At 38.7% G+C, this 19,099-nt stretch overlaps 1 protein-coding gene across 2 annotated transcripts in view; it reads left to right on the top strand.

The window, feature by feature from the left end:
* LOC310945334 (arf-GAP with coiled-coil, ANK repeat and PH domain-containing protein 2-like) overlaps positions 1-18,675 on the top strand; it is a 53,409-nt gene extending 34,734 nt beyond the window's left edge. For both annotated transcript variants that reach the window (XM_083911395.1, XM_083911396.1), the window contains exons 10-23: positions 4,219-4,331; positions 4,832-4,883; positions 5,516-5,616; positions 5,792-5,897; positions 6,144-6,352; positions 7,238-7,307; positions 7,430-7,524; positions 7,765-7,952; positions 10,077-10,169; positions 10,996-11,228; positions 11,528-11,637; positions 11,762-11,872; positions 12,340-12,401; positions 16,748-18,675. In XM_083911395.1, coding sequence (XP_083767521.1) covers positions 4,219-4,331; positions 4,832-4,883; positions 5,516-5,616; positions 5,792-5,897; positions 6,144-6,352; positions 7,238-7,307; positions 7,430-7,524; positions 7,765-7,952; positions 10,077-10,169; positions 10,996-11,228; positions 11,528-11,637; positions 11,762-11,872; positions 12,340-12,401; positions 16,748-16,851 — 1,647 coding nt within the window. In that variant the 3' untranslated portion in view covers positions 16,852-18,675. The remainder of the gene's footprint in view (positions 1-4,218; positions 4,332-4,831; positions 4,884-5,515; positions 5,617-5,791; positions 5,898-6,143; positions 6,353-7,237; positions 7,308-7,429; positions 7,525-7,764; positions 7,953-10,076; positions 10,170-10,995; positions 11,229-11,527; positions 11,638-11,761; positions 11,873-12,339; positions 12,402-16,747) is intronic.
* The last annotated feature ends 424 nt before the right edge of the window (positions 18,676-19,099 follow it).

Genomic DNA, 19,099 nt, shown 5'->3' with positions numbered 1-19,099 from the left:
AGAGTGTTGCACTTTATGTATGTCATTCTTTGGCCTCAGTCTTAAAGTTGTACTCCGTAAGATTCCCATCTATTTAATTATCTTTCAAGTTACTATCTATCAAAGAGTGAGTAAAAACAATGGTGACTGATCATATTACTTACTATTGAAAGCACTTCTACATTTGCAGGCTAGATGTAAATAAATAGCCATGTTAGTGATGCTGCTGACAGCGGTTGGTCTGCCGGCCTAGATTGTCGCCAACGGCTATGCGTTCACTTGTAATCGGAAATTCCAACTTCTGAGTCAGGCTTGTAGTAAGGGCAGAAGTGTAATAGAAACGTGTGTGTATGTATGGATTTAAGAGGGTAACATATAGGGGACGGACTAGAAGAAGAGTTTACATGTTTATAAAAGATCCAAAAAATAAAAAATTGTCATAACACATAGTGACTGTGAACGTGACAAGGTGGAGGCTCTGAAAGAACAGGCTCGCCTGCAATCACATCTTACCACCACAAAGGTCGCTAGAAAGAACGTATCTCAAATCTTATGGAGTACAACTTGTGTGTGTGTGTGTGTGTGTGTGTGTGTGTGTGTGTGTGTGTGTGTGTGTGTGTGTGTGTGTGTGTGTGTGTGTGTGTGTGTGTGTGTGTGTGTGTGTGTGTGTGTGTGTGTGTGTGTGTGTGTGTGTGTGTGTGTGTGTGTGTGTGTGTGTGTGTGTGTGTGTGTGTGTGTGTGTGTGTGTGTGTGTGTGTGTGTGTGTGTGTGTGTGTGTGTGTGTGTGTGTGTGTGATTATTATATATATATTTTTGCACTATATATATATATATTTTATGGTTCCCCCCCTTGTCAGCTTGTGCTATAAACACATTGCAAAAGACTTTGATACAGATGAACTGATACAGACACAGTTTGTTCCCCTTGTGCACCCAAAATAACCTCTGTTGTCCCGCTGTATGTCATGCTGGAAAATTTTTGTGTGTGTGCGCATTTCTCCATGGTATCATAGGGCAGAGGGGATTGACTGAAGCTTTTGCTCAGGTTACATTTACAGATCCAAGCAATGAGACAACACACATGCACAAACACAGAAAGTAATGCACTACATTAACACACATACTAAATATGTATGTGTATAAATCTGTAGACTGCTGAGTGTCTCCGTAGGCGGAACCAAAGATTGTCTATACAAAGGATACCACACGTCAGGCAGCACCAATGGATTGAAATGGTATAAACTTCCTGTCTCCTAAGTGGGTGTGGCCTTGTTTGAAAGTTTATTGGGTGGATGAAAAGAGCATGAGCATAATTTATTAGTACATTTAATTTTACTAACATTAGATATTTACACAACGAACAGCCATATTTAGCATTACAAAAAGTATTTATCTGAGGCGTTCACAAGTATAGTTTTGCCGTGTTCCCTGATCTGGCAAGACTTTGCTGCTGAGACGGATACAGGTCTCAAAGAAAATTTACTGTCAGAATGTTCTGTAGATATGTGGCTTGTGAAAATGGGTGGTTACCGTAGAGGTCATAATCTGTGTTCATGTTCACTTCTCCCATTGAAATCAATACACACGATACAGGAAATGGCAATGAAATGAGTTGAACTATCTCGCTTCTAATCCATAGTGTCTGGTAGAACTCTTCATCTGCAACATGAAGATTTTAGTTTGTTGTTGTTGGATATGATCACTTGCCAGACTGAACATTTATAAAACATACTGTATAGATTAGTATAAATGTCTGAGTGCATTTTATTGTAGAGTGACTCCTGTGATCCTCAAGATACTATCACATCATCAAAAGAAACATCTAGATCGACAGAATGCAGTCCAACCCTTTTAGTTTCCTCCACTGAGAATAGAAATGTGTAGAATCTTTATGTATTTGTCCCCTCGTCACCTGCATGTTTAGCATGGTTGCTTTCCAGGAAGTAAACAGGAAATAGTACCGTAGTCATTGTTACCACCTGCTGAATGACTGAGGTCATTTCCGCTCAGCAAACAGAATTATCAGCGTTTACATGTTATACTTAAAGTTGACTGTACTAGGTTTACCTTTGATATTTTAATTTATTCTGTTTTAACTGCATTGTCAATGAACATTTTAAAGTTTGTCATTAACTAATATCTAACAACTGACAAGATGATGATGAGTACATGTATGTAAACAGGCTGTGAGTTCAACTCTCACTCTATACAGTAAATAATGCTCTCAATTTTTTAGCTCATTTGTCAGGGTTATACTTTTAAATCAAAGCGCCACATGATCAATTTCATAGTGGAGGAAAAGGTGAATTTATTTCTGTGTCAGAAAAAGACACTGGATGTTTCTAGAAGGAGGTGATTCCACCGCTCACTACAGTGACAGACTTAGAGCTGTAATTGGTTGCGTGGACGCTGACACTCGGTGTAAAATGACTGTACAAGGACGGAAGGACACACACACACACACACACACACACACACACACACACACACACACACACACACACACACACACACACACACACACACACACACACACACACACACACACACACACACACACACACACACACACACACACACACACACACACACACACACACACACACACACATACATCATGGTGTACAATTTCAGTTGAAGCTAAGAAAACTGTGAGTGTTAGGAAAGTGTGGCAGCAGCTCAGGTAGTTAAAGCTTGCCTGGCCACAGGGACAGTCCCATGACAACACACCAGATTGGGTTTCAGCAGCAGCACAGTCGGTGAGACGAAGGATGCATGAAAGCTAACTGCAACTTTACTCCTTGGAGGACAATAACTTACTCTCTAACTACTATTATAATTTGTCTTTTGTTTATGGTATAGTCTATATCCAGTCATGGGATGACTGGACATTTGGTCCTTGCAAATGAAAGTCTTAACTTAATGCACAGAGAATTCTTTGCATACTATTTGTTATTTGGAAAAATCAAACGGGATGTTTTCCCACCTTATTACTAGTGGTGGAATGAAACTAAATGCATTTACTCAAATACTGTACTTAAGTACAAATTTTAGATACTTTACTTGAGTCTTTTCTTTTCCTGTCACTTTCTACTTGTACTCTGTTACGTTTCAGACAGAAGTAATGTACTTTTTACTTCATTTATCTGACAGCTTAAGTTACTTTACAAATTAAGATTTTTCCACTCAAATTGGGATTGTTGAAATCATTTTTCACATTAAAACATTTTATGGTTCCAGCTTCTCAAATAACAAATGTTAATTTTTCCTTTTAACATTTCAATTCAATTCAATTTTATTTATAGTGCCAAATCATAACAAAAGTTATCTCAGGACACTTTACAGAGTAGGTACTGTATAGACCACACTACATTGTAATGTATTAGTAATAACGTTAAGGTCGGCTGGACAAAACTTGGGTTTTGGGTAATTGTGATGGCATTTCTCACTATGTCCACAATTTTCACAAACCAAACAATGAATCTACTAATGGATAAAACAATATGCAGATTAATCCATAATGTCATAATCAATAGTTGCAGTATGATACAGAAGAGTTCAGAACGAGCTCCACCTCAATCAACTACAGCAGTAGAATCTTACTTTTAAATGCATACGTAATAATGATCTAAAGATATAATATATAATGGTATAACAGTCACAGGGGGCATTGCACTTTGTAAGTTTTTATATATATATATATATATATATATATATATATATATATATATATAGATATATATATATATATATATATATATATATATATATATATATATATATATATATATATAAATATATATATATATAGATATATATATATAGATATATATATATAGATATAGATATAGATATATAGATAGATTGATAGATAGATAGATAGATAGATAATGGTATTAGTACTTTGAATGAAATAAGGCATCTGAATACTTCCCTAGCCACTGCTTTTTAGTTCCACTAGTCAAAGCTGTCAGCTGTGCGTGCGTGTTTCCATCTTGTCTGGTTTTTGGAGCTAAACATCATTTTGGTCAGTGTGAGAGGCAGCTGAGCTGATGGCTGATTGCCCTCATTTGTGACTTTGGGAAAAGGGCTGAATCACTGCTTAGCCCCAGAAAGAAAAAAAATGAGATCACTAGGACCAAAGGAAATTATCAACATTTACATGAATGAAATGTATATTTTATGTTTTCTCACTTTTGCTGTCTTTGCTCTCTTTCTTTTCTGACACTTTTTGTTCAGGACTTTTCGAATGACGACACCAAGCTGGAGTACAATGTGGATGCAGATAACGGCATCGCAATGGAGGGTTATCTGTTTAAGAGGGCCAGTAATGCCTTCAAGACGTGGAATAGGTATGACGCACACAGTTCAATTAGCGTCTTTATGAATACATATAAAACTCAATTTTATGATAAGGAATTGTTATAGTGGGCTGATTCTAGATTTTGGAGGTTAAGCTCTGTTATCAAAATGTAGAATATTAAAGGGTTTACATTTTAATGCCTCAGCAAGATATGGATTTAGTTATCACAGCCACAAGATTATAATTGGTTTGGTTGTAGAAGGAAGATGTTAACACTGAACATTTCTGTCAATCTTATCACTGTCACCTTTTCCCTTTGAAGTTGATTGCTTGTATTTAAACCTCTGGACTTTTTTTCCAAAATGTACAGTATATATAGTTTTTTTAGAATACTGTAGTTTTACAGTATTTAGATACACCCTCTGTATAAATGCGTAATCTTCAGCTGTCTATCTAGGCGTTGCCATCACTCTCATCCTAGAATTATGCCAGTGTGTTATTTTAGTAGCAGCATTGTCAACTGCATGTGACTTCTTTTTCTCCTTTCAGGCGTTGGTTCTCCATCCAGAACAATCAGCTAGTTTACCAGAAGAAATTTAAGGTATGTCAAGTGACTCCCTGCAGACCAACCACCATCAAATATGCATGTGTTTGACTTCCAGCACAAATAACCTCCCATGTATTTTTAAAAGGATGCCGTTGCTTATTTTAAGAGGTGTAGTAATCAGTTCAAAACACCACCACAGCTGTGTGTTAAGGTGTATTTGTGCAATTGTTTCATTAGATGCAGTCATTGTTTGGGCCGTAGTGAATAGTTAGAAGGTTCAAAGCTTCATTAAAAATGTTGACATTTGAATTTTAAGCCTTTTTTCAGTGTCTATTCATTCTGTTTAAACCTGGTATTTCTGCACAGTTGTAGATAAGATAAAGCCTACACTAATACTGTTACTATTATGCTATTAGATTAATAGATTCAAGTAGGAAAGTCAATATTGTATTTTGACACTACCTGATTGATTAAAATATTGGCACACATTTAGATTTGTTTATTATTTTGTGCTTTATTTGTTCTATTTTGATTATTGCAAGGGAGAAATAACTACCGTTTTAAGATAAGTGAGCAACACCTTTTACTATGTTGTATGGAAAATCTTAGGTGTTAAGCACTGTCAGTGTGTATATATGTGTGTGTGTGTATTGTTTTTAACCAAAGCTGCTATGCTGTCCCCTCAGGACAACCCTACAGTGGTGGTGGAAGATCTGAGGCTATGTACCGTCAAACACTGTGAGGACATAGAGCGTCGCTTCTGTTTCGAAGTGGTGTCACCGACCAAGTAGGTTTGAGTCACTATCAGTCTAATGAGCACTGGAATACTTTACTGAAGGTGGGGAGGTGGAGTAGCAGTATACCCACCTCCTCCCATGTATGCACACGCAGACACACACACACATAAACACACAAACATGCTCAGCAGACAGCAGCTGTGTGATGCTTGTCTGTCCCAACAGGAGCTGTATGATGCAGGCAGACTCAGAGAAGCTGCGACAGGCTTGGATCAAAGCGGTCCAGAACAGCATCGCCACCGCCTTCCGTGACAAGGGAGATGAAGGCGAGGTAAAAAACAAAAAACACAACATACTGAATGGCTAGTTGAAGGGATTCTCATATACTTCAGATAAATAAATGAATAAATAAATCATGTGTTAAGAAATGAACCTGTATTTATGTATGCAACACCAATTTATTTTGTATAGACTGTTAGTGTTTGCTGCTACAATAACACCACAGGGATAAAGTTTCATCCTATGAAATCTTAATAAATCTTTAACATCCTTCTGGATGTCTGTGCATTCGTATAAGAAACTGGATAGGAAGTCGTCCACGTCGACAGGGAGCCTGGACTCTGGTGGGGAGCCGAAGGAGAAATCACTGAAAGGAGAAAGCGCCCTGCAGAAAGTCCTGGCCATCCCTGGCAACACCTGCTGCTGCGACTGTGGCCAGCCAGACCCCCGCTGGGCCAGCATCAATCTGGGCATCACCCTCTGTATACAGTGCTCTGGTATCCACAGGTAAAGAAGTTTGTTTTGTCTTTAAATTAAGCCCTGTAATAGGTCTTTTAATATAAAGAATACAAAGGCATAAATAACCAGCTCATACATGTAAGTGCTATGATAACTGAAAGCAGTTTATTCCGGAAAGGAGAAGCTCAGGGAAATTAATAAACTAAGGAAACTAATATCAGCACATTTTATTTATTTGTCTACCAGTTAGCAGGCCTGCAGTTCATTGTGAGTTAATTTTGGTTCTGCATTAAAAGCAGTCATTGCATGTTTGTTTAGTGATGGAAAATCTTTTTCACCAGGGCCATATTCAGTGCTTTGTACAAACTCTTGGTCTTCAGGGATTTATGAAATGTAAACTCACTGTTATGAACACCCAGTCTGCTTGGGATGTTGTGAGGATCTTTAATTTAATTACCAGGGTAAAATATTTAATCATCCTTCAGGCCAAATTCTAATTAACATATTAGTGTCCAGGGATTCAGGCTATCTTCCTCACTACAGCCTTAAGAAGAAATGGATCTTCATTGTGATTTTCTAACAAGAGAAGGTTCAGAAATGTAATGGGTTGCACTTAGAAATTAATGCTTGCAAATTATATTTCCTTAAACAAACCCTTTTGTGGCAGTAGAAGGTACATTTGAATATACATATATTAACTAAGGCTTAGAGCAGTCAGCGTACTGCATTTTTAACTACATTTAACTACATTCTCTCGCCCATGAATCTGCTGACCCCAATTTCCACCTTGTGGCTGAAACCTAAACTACACTTGTGTGTTAAAAAGTATAATGGTCTTCAAGACTTTCTACCGTGGAGCCTTTTTAGCCTTTTTTTTTTTTTTTAAAGCATAATGAGTAATTGTGCTTTTTTTAATGCTTGTTTTACCTGCAGGAGTCTGGGAGTGCATTTCTCTAAGGTTCGGTCTTTGACTTTGGATACATGGGAGCCAGAACTTCTAAAGGTGAGGGAGGAAAAACTGATGTACATGAACATCCGGTTCAAATTGAAGATGTTACTTTAAAAGTGTGATAACAAATTACTTGAATTTGAAATGAATTAATTATTTTTATTACACTTCCACAGTTGATGTGTGAACTGGGAAACGGAGTGATCAACCAGATCTACGAGGCTCGACGAGAGGAGCTGGGACACAGAAAACCACAGCCAGGAGATCCAAGGTACAGATTTACTTTCCCCCCTTTTCTGTATCTGACTGAAAAGTATTGATGCATTAAAATAATTCATTAGAGTAGAGGCAAATACCATCTTAATGTACAGAAAATCCGACTTTGGTCTCATTACAATAAATCAAATCAGCAATCAACATTTGTTTTTGCATCAAATTGGGCTTCATTTGAGTGGGTAAACTAATAAATTCTCACCATATTCACATACAAAGCCCTTCTTGTTCCTTATAGACATGAGGTAGAGGCCTACATCAAAGCAAAATACGTGGACCGCCGGTTTGTACGCCGGCCGTCAGACGAGGAGCTTCGCAACAAAGTGGTTTCTCTGAGCAAACAGGAGAAGAGGCTGAGCAGTAGCTCTGAGCATCTGCCCCCAAGACCGCCACCGCCCACCCCAAAACTACGTTCCGGTCAGTCAGGTCAGTAGAAAAATGAACACATAACACGCCTTTCGATCCAAGAGTGCTTTCTTTAACCTTTCCCTCGACTCTGAATGAACTGATTCAAAGGTACGGATCCTGACCTGGATGATGTCTGGCAATCGTACAAATGAATCAATGAAGTTTATTGATTTTAAGACTGCTCAGTCCACCAAGCTGTCAGGACTAAATACAGTATTTACCTGTAACAATTTAAAGAAACAACATTCCTAGTAGTCTGGGATGATGTCATGGTGCTTCTTAAAACTGATGAACTGATTAAAGGTCAGTTGATGATTCATTGACTACAGAAACACTGACAGGCGAATCACTTTGTAGTTACTGTCCTTAATGAGCAGCGAGTGCTGCTGTGAGCCCTGGCGTACCAATTCACTCACAAGCGGTCATTTTCACGCTAGATTTAGAAACTTTTCACACCTTCTTAGCAACTTTATTTATAAAAAGCAACTAGCGACTATTTTACCATCAGAGTATAGTTCAGTATATAGTCCATGGGTCTTTCTCCCTCCTCTCACACAGCAGCACTGTTGTTGTTATGTGACACCGCAGGGGTTAGAGGCCAGAGGTGGGGCGATGACGCCATCATTTAACAAAGTATGCGGTTTTGCCATCCAGACAACAACGCCACAGGGGCTGCTTTCAAATCTTCCCACTCTGGGACCTGCTTTCAAAAAATACCGTTTTCAGGCTCTGATAACACCGGATACATGTGGATAGTCGGCCAAAACAATACTAAAGATGTGCGGTTACAGGAAAATGCTTTATGTGTGGCCAGGACCTTAGAAAAAATAAATCACCATCTCACTTGCTTATCAGGGCTTCTGTATCGGTACCTTGTTGGATGTCTTGCCCTAATGCCAATGATCGGCTACTGGGATGAGGAGCAGTGTTACACGAACTTCCAAATTTAATTTGGAAGTTTTCACCATGATTACCTTTTTTTCCCTTTTAAATCTGGTTTAATTTTTTTCTAATTTCCCAAACACAAATTACCAGGTTACTTAACTAATACATTAGAGTTTGGATGTTTCTGTTACACAGAACTTTAAGTGTCTCTTCAGAAACAAAATCCCACTCCGTCCAGAGGGCAAAGCCAGTGTCATTTGGGATTTATGCACATAAATCACAAATGACATTTTTTTTTTTTTGCACTGCCATGGAGAAGTGTTCATCCGTCGGCATAATGTACGTTCTCTGAGAACAGCATATGCCTAAGTCCTCTCTGCCTCCCATTGCTTCTTGTAGTCTGTCTCCTCCAGTGTGGACTGGGCTGGTAGTCTAACTGTCTCTGCTTTCACCCTGCTCTCTTTCTTTGCTCCTTTCCTGTTCTGTGCATCTGGACTAACCCCTGCTCTCACTGCCTACCCTATAACTCCCCACCTTGCCACCAATTTACACCCTCCGCCTTCCAATTTCCAAACTCCCATTATCCCTAACGTAGCTGTTGCCAGCGGCGCGGAGGCCCGCCGCGACTCTCTCTTCTGTCCTGACGAGCTTGACTCGCTCTTCTCCTACTTTGACAACTCTGCCAAGCTCAGGAGCAGTAAGTACTAAATGCTCAGTGTTTCGCTTGCTTCTCCATCCCCTCTGTCCATTTGTTCTCACCGCTTTGGGGCTGTGGACTAACAACCCTTCATTCACACCTCTGTTCCTCCGCCATCCAGACCTTCTTAATGGACCATCCTGTCATGTTAAGAGCATTGCATAACGGGCCATTGTTTGTTTTTCATGGGGGTGGTTTTTCTCTCACACATGGTTTTGGTCAGTGTCCTGTATGTATCTGTCAACAAATTTTTGCTATTTAAAGGTGATGGTGGGAATCTGTCCTCCAGTTCACTTTCCCTTGATTTCAGCTGAGGGCTTGTTTATGTACACTTACTGTAGAAAATATAAGGACCACCTGCTGTTTCTGGTAATCATACTGGAGAAAGATTTACAGTTGTTCAGTTAAGACAAAACAAACATATTCATCAAAAGGTGTCCTAGGAATTACATTAGGAGATCTGAAAACAATCAGCAGAAAGGTGTTCCTTTTATTTGATACACTCAGTGAATGACCACAAGTTTTTACAAAAGTTGTGATTCAGAGTCTTTGTTTTACAGTTAAAAGTAAAGACAGTGGCATCCAGAACAGCGCTGATGGGAGCAGGGAGATGCTGGCCACCACCCCCTCCAATAACAGCCTGACAGATGCAGGTAAGACACAATCACATACATACACAACAACACACCTCTGTCATTACAGAGACACCTCTGCCTATTTAAATCTAAAGCGACAACCATATTAGACAAGTTAGTTAAAAAACAGTATCTTGTATAAGCATCAAGAAGGACATTTGAAAGCTACACAAAAGTTCAAAGCACATAATCATAAGTGATGCCTTCGTGTGCCAAGATTAAAGGAGAAGGATGTGTCAGCGTAGTGGCAAGCTACCACTTGGATTTAACAGCACATGAGCTAATACACACCCTCAGTTGTTGTACATGGCAAAAATGTCCTTGTCTTTTTGTAATGTAGCACTATTTTGGAGAGTTACAGGACAGTTCAGGACGTTTCCTACTGGAATTAAAACCTTATAAAGGAAAATTCTGATTCTCCAAGCCTGGAAAAGTTTTGAATTTGTGCAAACAGCCGAATATCTATAGGAGGGAAATTGGTGTTGCATTTACAATCAACGATGAATTGGCATTTCATCTAGTTGTTTATTTCCGCCATGGCTGTTATGTCTTCAGTTTGGTTGGTTGGTTGGTTTGTTCATTCGTTCGTTTGTTTGTCAGAAGGATTACAGGAAAAACTACTGACCCGATTTTCATGATACTTGGTGGAAAGGTTTAGCGTGGTTCAAGAAAAGACACCATTACATTTTCGAGCAGATCTGACTCACAGGGCAGATACACGACTTGTTTTTCACTTTCGTTCTCATTGCAAGATACAGTATTTGTGCTGCAATCATGTGGCGTCAGAATAATCGGAAAGATGATGAGAAAAGATTTCTCACATCCCTTTCTTCCCATTTTTCAGATGCTGCTGAGTCTCCGCCCATGCCCATGCCTGCCACACTGCCTCCTCCGTCACCCTCTAAGGAGATGGTTTTCTACGAGCCTAAGGAGTACAGCTCAGGGCTGCAGCTCTACTGGGCCGCATGTGCCCGCAGCCTGCCGGACATGGCGGAAGCACTGGCCCACGGAGGCGAGGTCAACTGGGTCAACACAGAGGAAGACAAGAGGACGCCACTTATCATGGCGGTGCAGGGGGTGAGCATAACGACAGATGATCCAGTCAGCTCAGTACCAGTTGTTTAGTATATTAATATAACTATACTGAAAGCTAGTCACTGATTTAATAATTAAGTTAATTTAGATTTTGTAAATTTAGTTTACATTATTGGTAATCATATGCTGCATATCTCTGATCTCTGATGACGTTTCAGCCAAATGATGGCCAGTGGAATAGAACAACTGATCTTTAGATAATAATGGCACGTACAATCTCAGTAAGTCTTCTCACCCACTTGAAAAGTAATATAATGTGTTCCATCAATGGTTCCTTTCAGGGTTCGCTGGTCACCTGTGAGTTTCTGCTCCAAAATGCAGCTAATGTGAACCAGCAGGACGCTCAGGGTCGAGCACCCCTCCACCACGCCACCATGCTGGGACACACAGGGTTTGTGTTACACGTCTCATCATCTTTACTTCATCAAACTTACTCAGAGAATATTGATTAGGCATTTTTGAAGAGTGTGATGCAACCCAGGTTATGTGTGACCTCTGTTTTCTCTCTGTTTTAGGCAAGTGTGTTTATTCTTAAAGAGAGGAGCGAATCAAAATGCTGCAGACATTGACGAGAAAACACCACTGACAATAGCGGTGGATGCGGCCAACGCAGACATCGTCACACTGTGAGTGCTATTCTTGTTATCGATACTATTGGTATTATTATTTTTATATTCTTGTTTTAACCAATATTTATTCTGTGAGAGCGTCGACACTGTTAAACACAGCGTTAACCAGCACAACTATCATCTACATGATCATCTACTGACCACCCATTGTGATGTTTCATGTTTAAGACACCTGTATTGGTTTGAAAAGTGAAGATAGTAGTAATTGATGCCATAAGTATTTTAATGGCATGAATTGATTGCATCTGCTTACCACAGAGTAACAACTTTCTCCACAAGGTGTCTCTACTTAACCAGTTTACAGATCAACATATTGCACTGGACATTTTTTTACGTCTACATGTAACATAGTATCAGAGAATTTCTATTCTGTCACAATAGTGACATTTTAAGAGTTTGGTTATCAGCTGTATCCCTTAACTGCGACTAAACTGTCACTTTCTGTTTGTTAACCTGCTCCCCAGGTTGCGACTGGCCAAGATGAACGAGGAGATGCGAGAGGCAGAGGGGCCCTACAGCCAGTCAGGTCAATATAACACCAACAGCCCCACCGAGATGCAGTACAGGAAGTGCATGCAGGAGTTTATTAGCCTGCAGCTGGATGAAACTTAATAACTGTCCGCTCTTGTTATGACACAGAGGCATCATACTGTAAAACCAGGCTTATGAGAGGAAATGTAAAGCCCAGGTTTCAGAGTTGGGATCAGTTGACTTAACTGCAAGATAACCCAGACGATTCATTGTAAGCGGTTTGATTACAATTTGAAGGCAGCGTTTTTATTCAGTGACCTCCAGGTGAGGGGAAATATTTGATCCACAGATTAGAGTGAACTGAGCCCAACTCCTACAGTGCTCCTGTGTCCTGTTGTAATGTGAGTGCAACTATCATCTTAACGTCCCAACTCCTGCCAGTTGCTGGGCCAGCTGCTCCTTGGTGTGGTGTAACGTCAGGTGCTATATTTTATCAATGTGACAGGGTTAAAGCTATCGACTCTGGACAGCTAACCATTAAGTGACTGTTACTAATGTAAAATTATTGATAGCACAAAAGTAAAAGAAACTGTGTCACTTTTTACTAGATCGTCTGTACCTCCTCCCTTTGCATTTAAAGTATATAACTTTTGCTGATTCCCTCAGTTTAAGAGGTGTTTTATAGCAGATAATGAGACACATGTTTTTGGCTTAAATAATTTTCATTTTTTAAATAGTCTCTTTGCAATATAACTTCCTACCCACTAACTGCCACCAGTATCCAGTGACCTCAAATTAACGGCAGTTTCTACTATCTGGCAATAATCGTGACTTTTGAATGATACTTTTTTATAATCTGACCAGTCTGGTGAGGTTTGTGTCTATAAATCGTTAAGTTTTATTTTAAATTGACCTAATTGTCAAAAGTTATTTATGCACATTCCTATTAATGGTTATGCATCTACTGTACCGTGTCCCATTTGAAGTCTTAACCATTTTCAAGGCCTGTTTACTTATTTTAACTGTTTGTTGTCTAAACATAATGCATCTTGCTGTTGTGATATGCCTGGTCAAAAAAAAAGTCTATTTTACAACAGTTTTCTTTTATAACGATAACTCTAGGAACCGTATAATAAGTATTCTTACTGTACATGTTGTAAATGATGTGCATACGCACGTTTCTTCATAGTCTGACAGAATAAGCAAAGTTGAGATTGACTCTAGTTGCACACGGGTGAGTGCCCTGAGGGGCTCTGTGTTCACATCCTTTTGTTTATTGATTGTACTATATTTACTTCCTGTTATGACAGTATTGTGTCTTGGTTATTAGTCGGTTAAAGGGATACTTTCCTGATTTTAAGTCCGGCTCTGTATCATGGCAGTGTGTGCACTGTGCAGATGAACGGTGTTGACCTTCCCTCTATGATAAACTGGCAAACTCTAGGTGGACCTCCAATTCTACGAGCCAAACAGCGTTCATCTGCACACATTGCCAATATTCAGAGCTGAATTTAAATCAGCAAAATATCTCTTTAAAGTGTGCTTGCTCATTGCCCGTAATCACAGGAAATCCAGAATTGTAAGATGACGAAGGCCTTTTGGTGCCATGGCATTGATTGTATCGAATGTTAGTGGGTTTTTACTCAGATATACAGTAGACAAACCATCTGAGGACAATTTATCGTCAAATAGGGCTGCAACTAAAGATTATTTTCATTATTGATTAATCTGACAATTATTTTCTATATTGATCAATGAATCGTTTGGTCTATAAAATGTCAGAAAATAGTGAGACATATCCATCCAAGTTCCAAGTTCAAAATCCAAGGTGATGTCTTTAAGTGTCAAGTTTTGTTTGTCCAGAATCCAAAGATATTCAGTTTAATATGATATAAAACACATAATTGCAGGATATCTCCATATTTGAGGGGTTAAAAACAGCATTTTCTGCCATTTTTGCATGAAAAATTACTGTAACTATTTTTTGAAACATCATTGCAGCTCAATCATCAAGCAACAAGTGCAATAGTGTAGTAAAATATCCACATGTAACCTTGTATATATTCTTATCTGATGGACCTAGCTTATATATATCTTTATCATATGTGAGCTTTACAAAAGATAAAAGTGTGAATAGTCACAAGCGCAAAGCTCACTTGAGCTTTTTTGATAGTTATCCCTCGTCTCCACTCCATGCAGCCCCAAATCCTGGTAGGGCACCGAAGCACTTTGATTATCATTTCTGCTAATTCACATTCAGAGCAGCGCGCCCTGGTGCTGACAGAACAGTATGTGATGTTTTAAATAGCTGACGAGTGTGGAGATGTGTTCGGACATAGAATAGAGATTACTGATTGTGTCGTGATTGTGTTCACAGGTAAATGAAGTTCTCGTAGATGTTGAGGATTTTTTGAGAGCTCTTAGATTGTAGGCTAAAGGGACTTGTGCATTTATGTGGGTTGACCACAGGAGGGGGGTCTATGCTCGCAACTGTCTTCATCGTTTATTTGTCCTAGAATCTAATATTGAGGGCTAGATGTGTAGCCAGACTGTTATTAGACAGAATGCGGCTTTTTTGTTTTAAATTGGAATATATTTTGTGGCAATTAAAAACAAGTCAGGAATGTTTTGGACCTGAATGACAAAGAATATATTATGTTTTCTTTTCTTAATTCTTTAGTGTGTGCAGTGCTTGTGGATAGGGAATTTTATAGAAACTTTTGCTGGCGTTTGTTGCCTTACAGGTTAACAGCAGCAAAGACTGAGAGGAACAGGAGCAGAGTAGAGTCTAAAGTATGTGCTTCCAGTCACTGAATCCTCAAGTTGTTTTGATTTCCGAGAGGATTTGCCTTGTTGTGGCATCAACTCAGCGTCCTCTTTGGTAGCCGAGGGCCTCTTCATCAGCGCCTCCAATCAGTTGATGAGGGATGTTTAGGGGTAATGAATGTGTGGGAGGACTAACCTCATCAATCCACCATCCCCCTTTTTATTAAAATTACCGTTCCCTCAACTCAAGTGTTTCTACCTGATTGAGTGTGTGGAAGAAGTTCAGAGCGGTGGTTCTCATCGTGTGAGTTGCTCTTTGACGGGTATTTAAATATTGATTTACAAAATCCGGGAAGCAAAGTATGTATATATTTTTTAATGGTACTGATAATTATTTGAATATATTTCATTAGTATCTATCTCTGATCAATATTTCCCTCCTTTCTGAAAAACCTGAAAAGGGAAAATGTACTCAAGATACTACTCTGATTGAGAACCGCCGCTCTGGTGTAAGAGCAGGCTCTCTCTCTTCTGTAACACACTCTTCTTTATTCCACTTCTCTCTTTAAATTCACTCTCGCTTCTGTATTTTGCTTTTCTTTTCTCACTCTCTTCCCCAGAGTTGTGTGCCTTTTTTTTTCTGTTCCCTTCTTTTCTTTGGGGTGCTGAGGCCAAAACGACTGTATTTTTGTACATAAACTCCTGCACTTTAAACACAATACAGTTGTTAACAAAAATGAATCTCTGTGGGTTGTCTTTTCTTTGTGAATGAATCTCCAGTCTCTTATTGAAAAGCTTTCTGGCTGTTTTTTTCTGCAAACATTTGCCTTTTTGCTTCTTCTGTTCTTCCCAAATCTTTTTCTGCCTCTTTCTCGTTCTGTTTCATATTTTGAGCCGCGCCGACACTGACAGGTATGGCTGACTTCTTCCTTTTCTTGTTCTGATGATACCGTCATTTTGCATGAACCCTCCACTCTGCAAAACACTGTTGATATTTTATTCTGCTGTACACCTGCATGATGAGGCACTCTCTGCATTATTTTTAACACAGTGTAGTCTTAATGAGGAGTAACGAGGAGGGAGACAAACTCAGGCAGGGTTTATTGTTATTCCATCAGCATCTTACCTTTTCTTAGCCACAGTGCCACAAAATGCAGCACTATTTTCTTGTTGTTTTTTTTTGACAGAAGCTACAGTTTTAGTAACAAATTTCATACTTGTTTGTGTTGTGTTTCATACTTGATGCATTGTCTCCTGTGCAGAAAACACTCATGTAATGCTCTTGTGCTGTGGAAGGAGATACACTTTGAAGTGTTTCCCCTGTTCTGAGGCATAGTTACTGTTGTTAGGATCACGCAGCTCTGCAGTGATTCCTTTTTGTGGCTCTTTGAACCTGAATTAACATCTGACATATGTGACCACTCACCACAGGTTAGACGGGGTTTTTCCTTCTCAGATTGTGTAATAAGAAAGCTTTTTACAGGCCTGAAAAGGTAAAAGTGTCAATTGATTCACAAAAAAAACAAACAATTAGAGGCAAGTCAGAAAAGATAATGTGTGTAACAAATGTTTCTTCTTCTCTTTAATTTTTTTCACCTTGTGGTTTTTGATCTCTTGTCCTTGTTTCTCTTGCAGGAGATGAAACCTATCAGGACATTTTCCAGGATTTCACCCACATGGCCTCCAATGACCCGGACAAGCTGAACCGCTACCAGCAGTACGACCCGCAACGACCCTGACAAGACACAAACACCATCCGTTAGAGACACTGTCTGCTCAACCCAAGAGAGATTAAACAAGGAAAGACGTTCAGCATTAGGCTGGTTAGTGCTGCCACAGCTGGACTCCATATCTGGCGTGGCCGAAGCTCCCTTTGATCAAATTGTATTTTTGCAGCTGTGTTTACAGCCCTTGTCGAGGCACTTCACTCAAGGGAAGGATAACCTCTGTGAACATCAAACCTCACGTTTTGTTTTGTTTTAACTGTGCTTCCCAATAGGACCTATTAGAGTAAGTGAATGGTACAGTGTTAAAGCCTTTGAAAGGATTTTGCAAATTATAAAAAATCAGAATGATAATTGAACTCGGACTGAATGTAGAGCTGCTATCTTAGCTCTCAGTTATTTTAATCTTTTCTGTCCTGACAGAAGAAATTCAGAGACAATTTTTTTTTTACTTTATTAAAAAAGAGGTGTGCTGCGTCATAGTTGCAAAGAGGTAAGTGCAGTACTCCATTTACACTTTAAAGTGCTTCCTCTTTTTAATAGGATTCTCTTATGATAATAGGCATCTTTTTTATATCAAAGTTTTTGCTTTTGTGATCTCTCCGCAGCGTATACACGACAATATGCTTTTACTTTTTTGCACAAATCCCTTTGTCTTTAATCGCCACTGATGTTTACTTGTTGTGACATGTTAAACAATGTACAGTGATTACAAAAGTAAACATGTTATTGATGCATCTGTGATCATGTAAAATACTTTTTTTTTTTTTAAATGCTAGTTATTTTTAAACAGTTTAAATTTTCCGTGTCACCACGTCAGTACCTGCAGTACGTACCAGTGAGGCAATCAGCCCTTCAGCATCCTGATTTTTGTGGAATAATATCACTTCGGTCATTGAGATGATTAATTTGAAGATTCAGTCTCATGCTGATTTAAAAAAGTTAAGATGTAGAATTAAAAACCTCTAAGATTATATGAATGAATTCATATAATTCATATGGAGCCAATCCCAGCTTGCTCAAAATAAGCTGAGCATAAATAACATTAAAAATTGAAGTTGATATCATGAAAATCTTCACTTCAGTTCTCCATGCATACATGAAATGTATGCCTGTTGACACATTTTAAATGTTGCATGTTCAGCTGACCTGCTGTGCACTTAGTAAAATACTCTGTTGTGCAGGCAGATAATTGAAATTAATTAATTGGATGTGCACTGATTAAACACACTGTTTCCAGTAATAGCAGCAAATTACACAGACTAAATTGACTATCCAGGAAATGATTTTGGAAATTACAGACTGTAAAGTGTTACATAAATACTGTACATACAGTCTGCAAGTGTTCAGATATGTTTGGAAGTATTACACTCTGGAAAAGATGTATGACGAGTTGTAGAGCCACAGTCATTTCATGTGATGAGTTGTTAAAGAAACATTTCCACCTAAAGTGTGTTTCATTTAGACTGCACTGAAAATTATAAATCCAGAAATGAATTCTGCCATTTTCCTGATAGACGTGATGTGTTTACTGTACTGTAGGATCGGCAATTTTAGTTGTCTTAGACGTGAACAGTATATAGTAAGATAATTATATGAAGCGCAGAGGAAACCTTTAGCATATGCAACATGGGATACAATTCTTGTACATTTTGTACAGATGCTTTTGAATTCTCCAGAGAACTGAAGTATGAAGTTAGTGGTACTTGAATCATTAAATAAGCTTTTGTATATGCTGTTCTTTTTATTCTTTGGTAATTTTTAGCCCATTTTATATTGCCTGTCTGTATACCAGTATACATGTACTGTAATTCTACCTGTAATATGTAAGAACTTCAATACATATGGACTAAGGATTCATCGCCGAATGCTGATTCTTTTTTTGTTTGTTTTGATTTGCTTCGTATCAAGGTTTAATTCCAACCACAGTTTGTTTTCAAATATTCATTCAAATCCTGAAGTATATTCACATCTAAACCCAGTCAAACATCACTTTTATGTGCATTTAGCTAATGTAAGGGCATTAAAATGATATCCAAGAAGGGATTAAGAAAATAAATAGTGTTAATACGATCAATCGCACAAAATAATTTAAAACAAAACAGTTTCTTAAAGTTTTTCCATTTTCAAAAAGCGCATAAAAGAGTTCCACATCCTCTCAAAAGCAGAACATTTCCTCTTCAATCATCAAGAGTTATTCAAGGCAGAGCAGTAATTTATCAGTCAGCCATTGTGCACTTGGTCTATTTGGCCTATTATGTGT

The sequence above is a fragment of the Echiichthys vipera genome (assembly GCF_963691815.1).
Source record: "Echiichthys vipera genome assembly, chromosome: 3".
NCBI classification, from domain to species: Eukaryota; Metazoa; Chordata; class Actinopteri; order Perciformes; family Trachinidae; genus Echiichthys; species Echiichthys vipera.
Note: the sequence above shows the minus strand (reverse complement) of the source record. Positions and strands in the feature narration are given on the sequence as shown.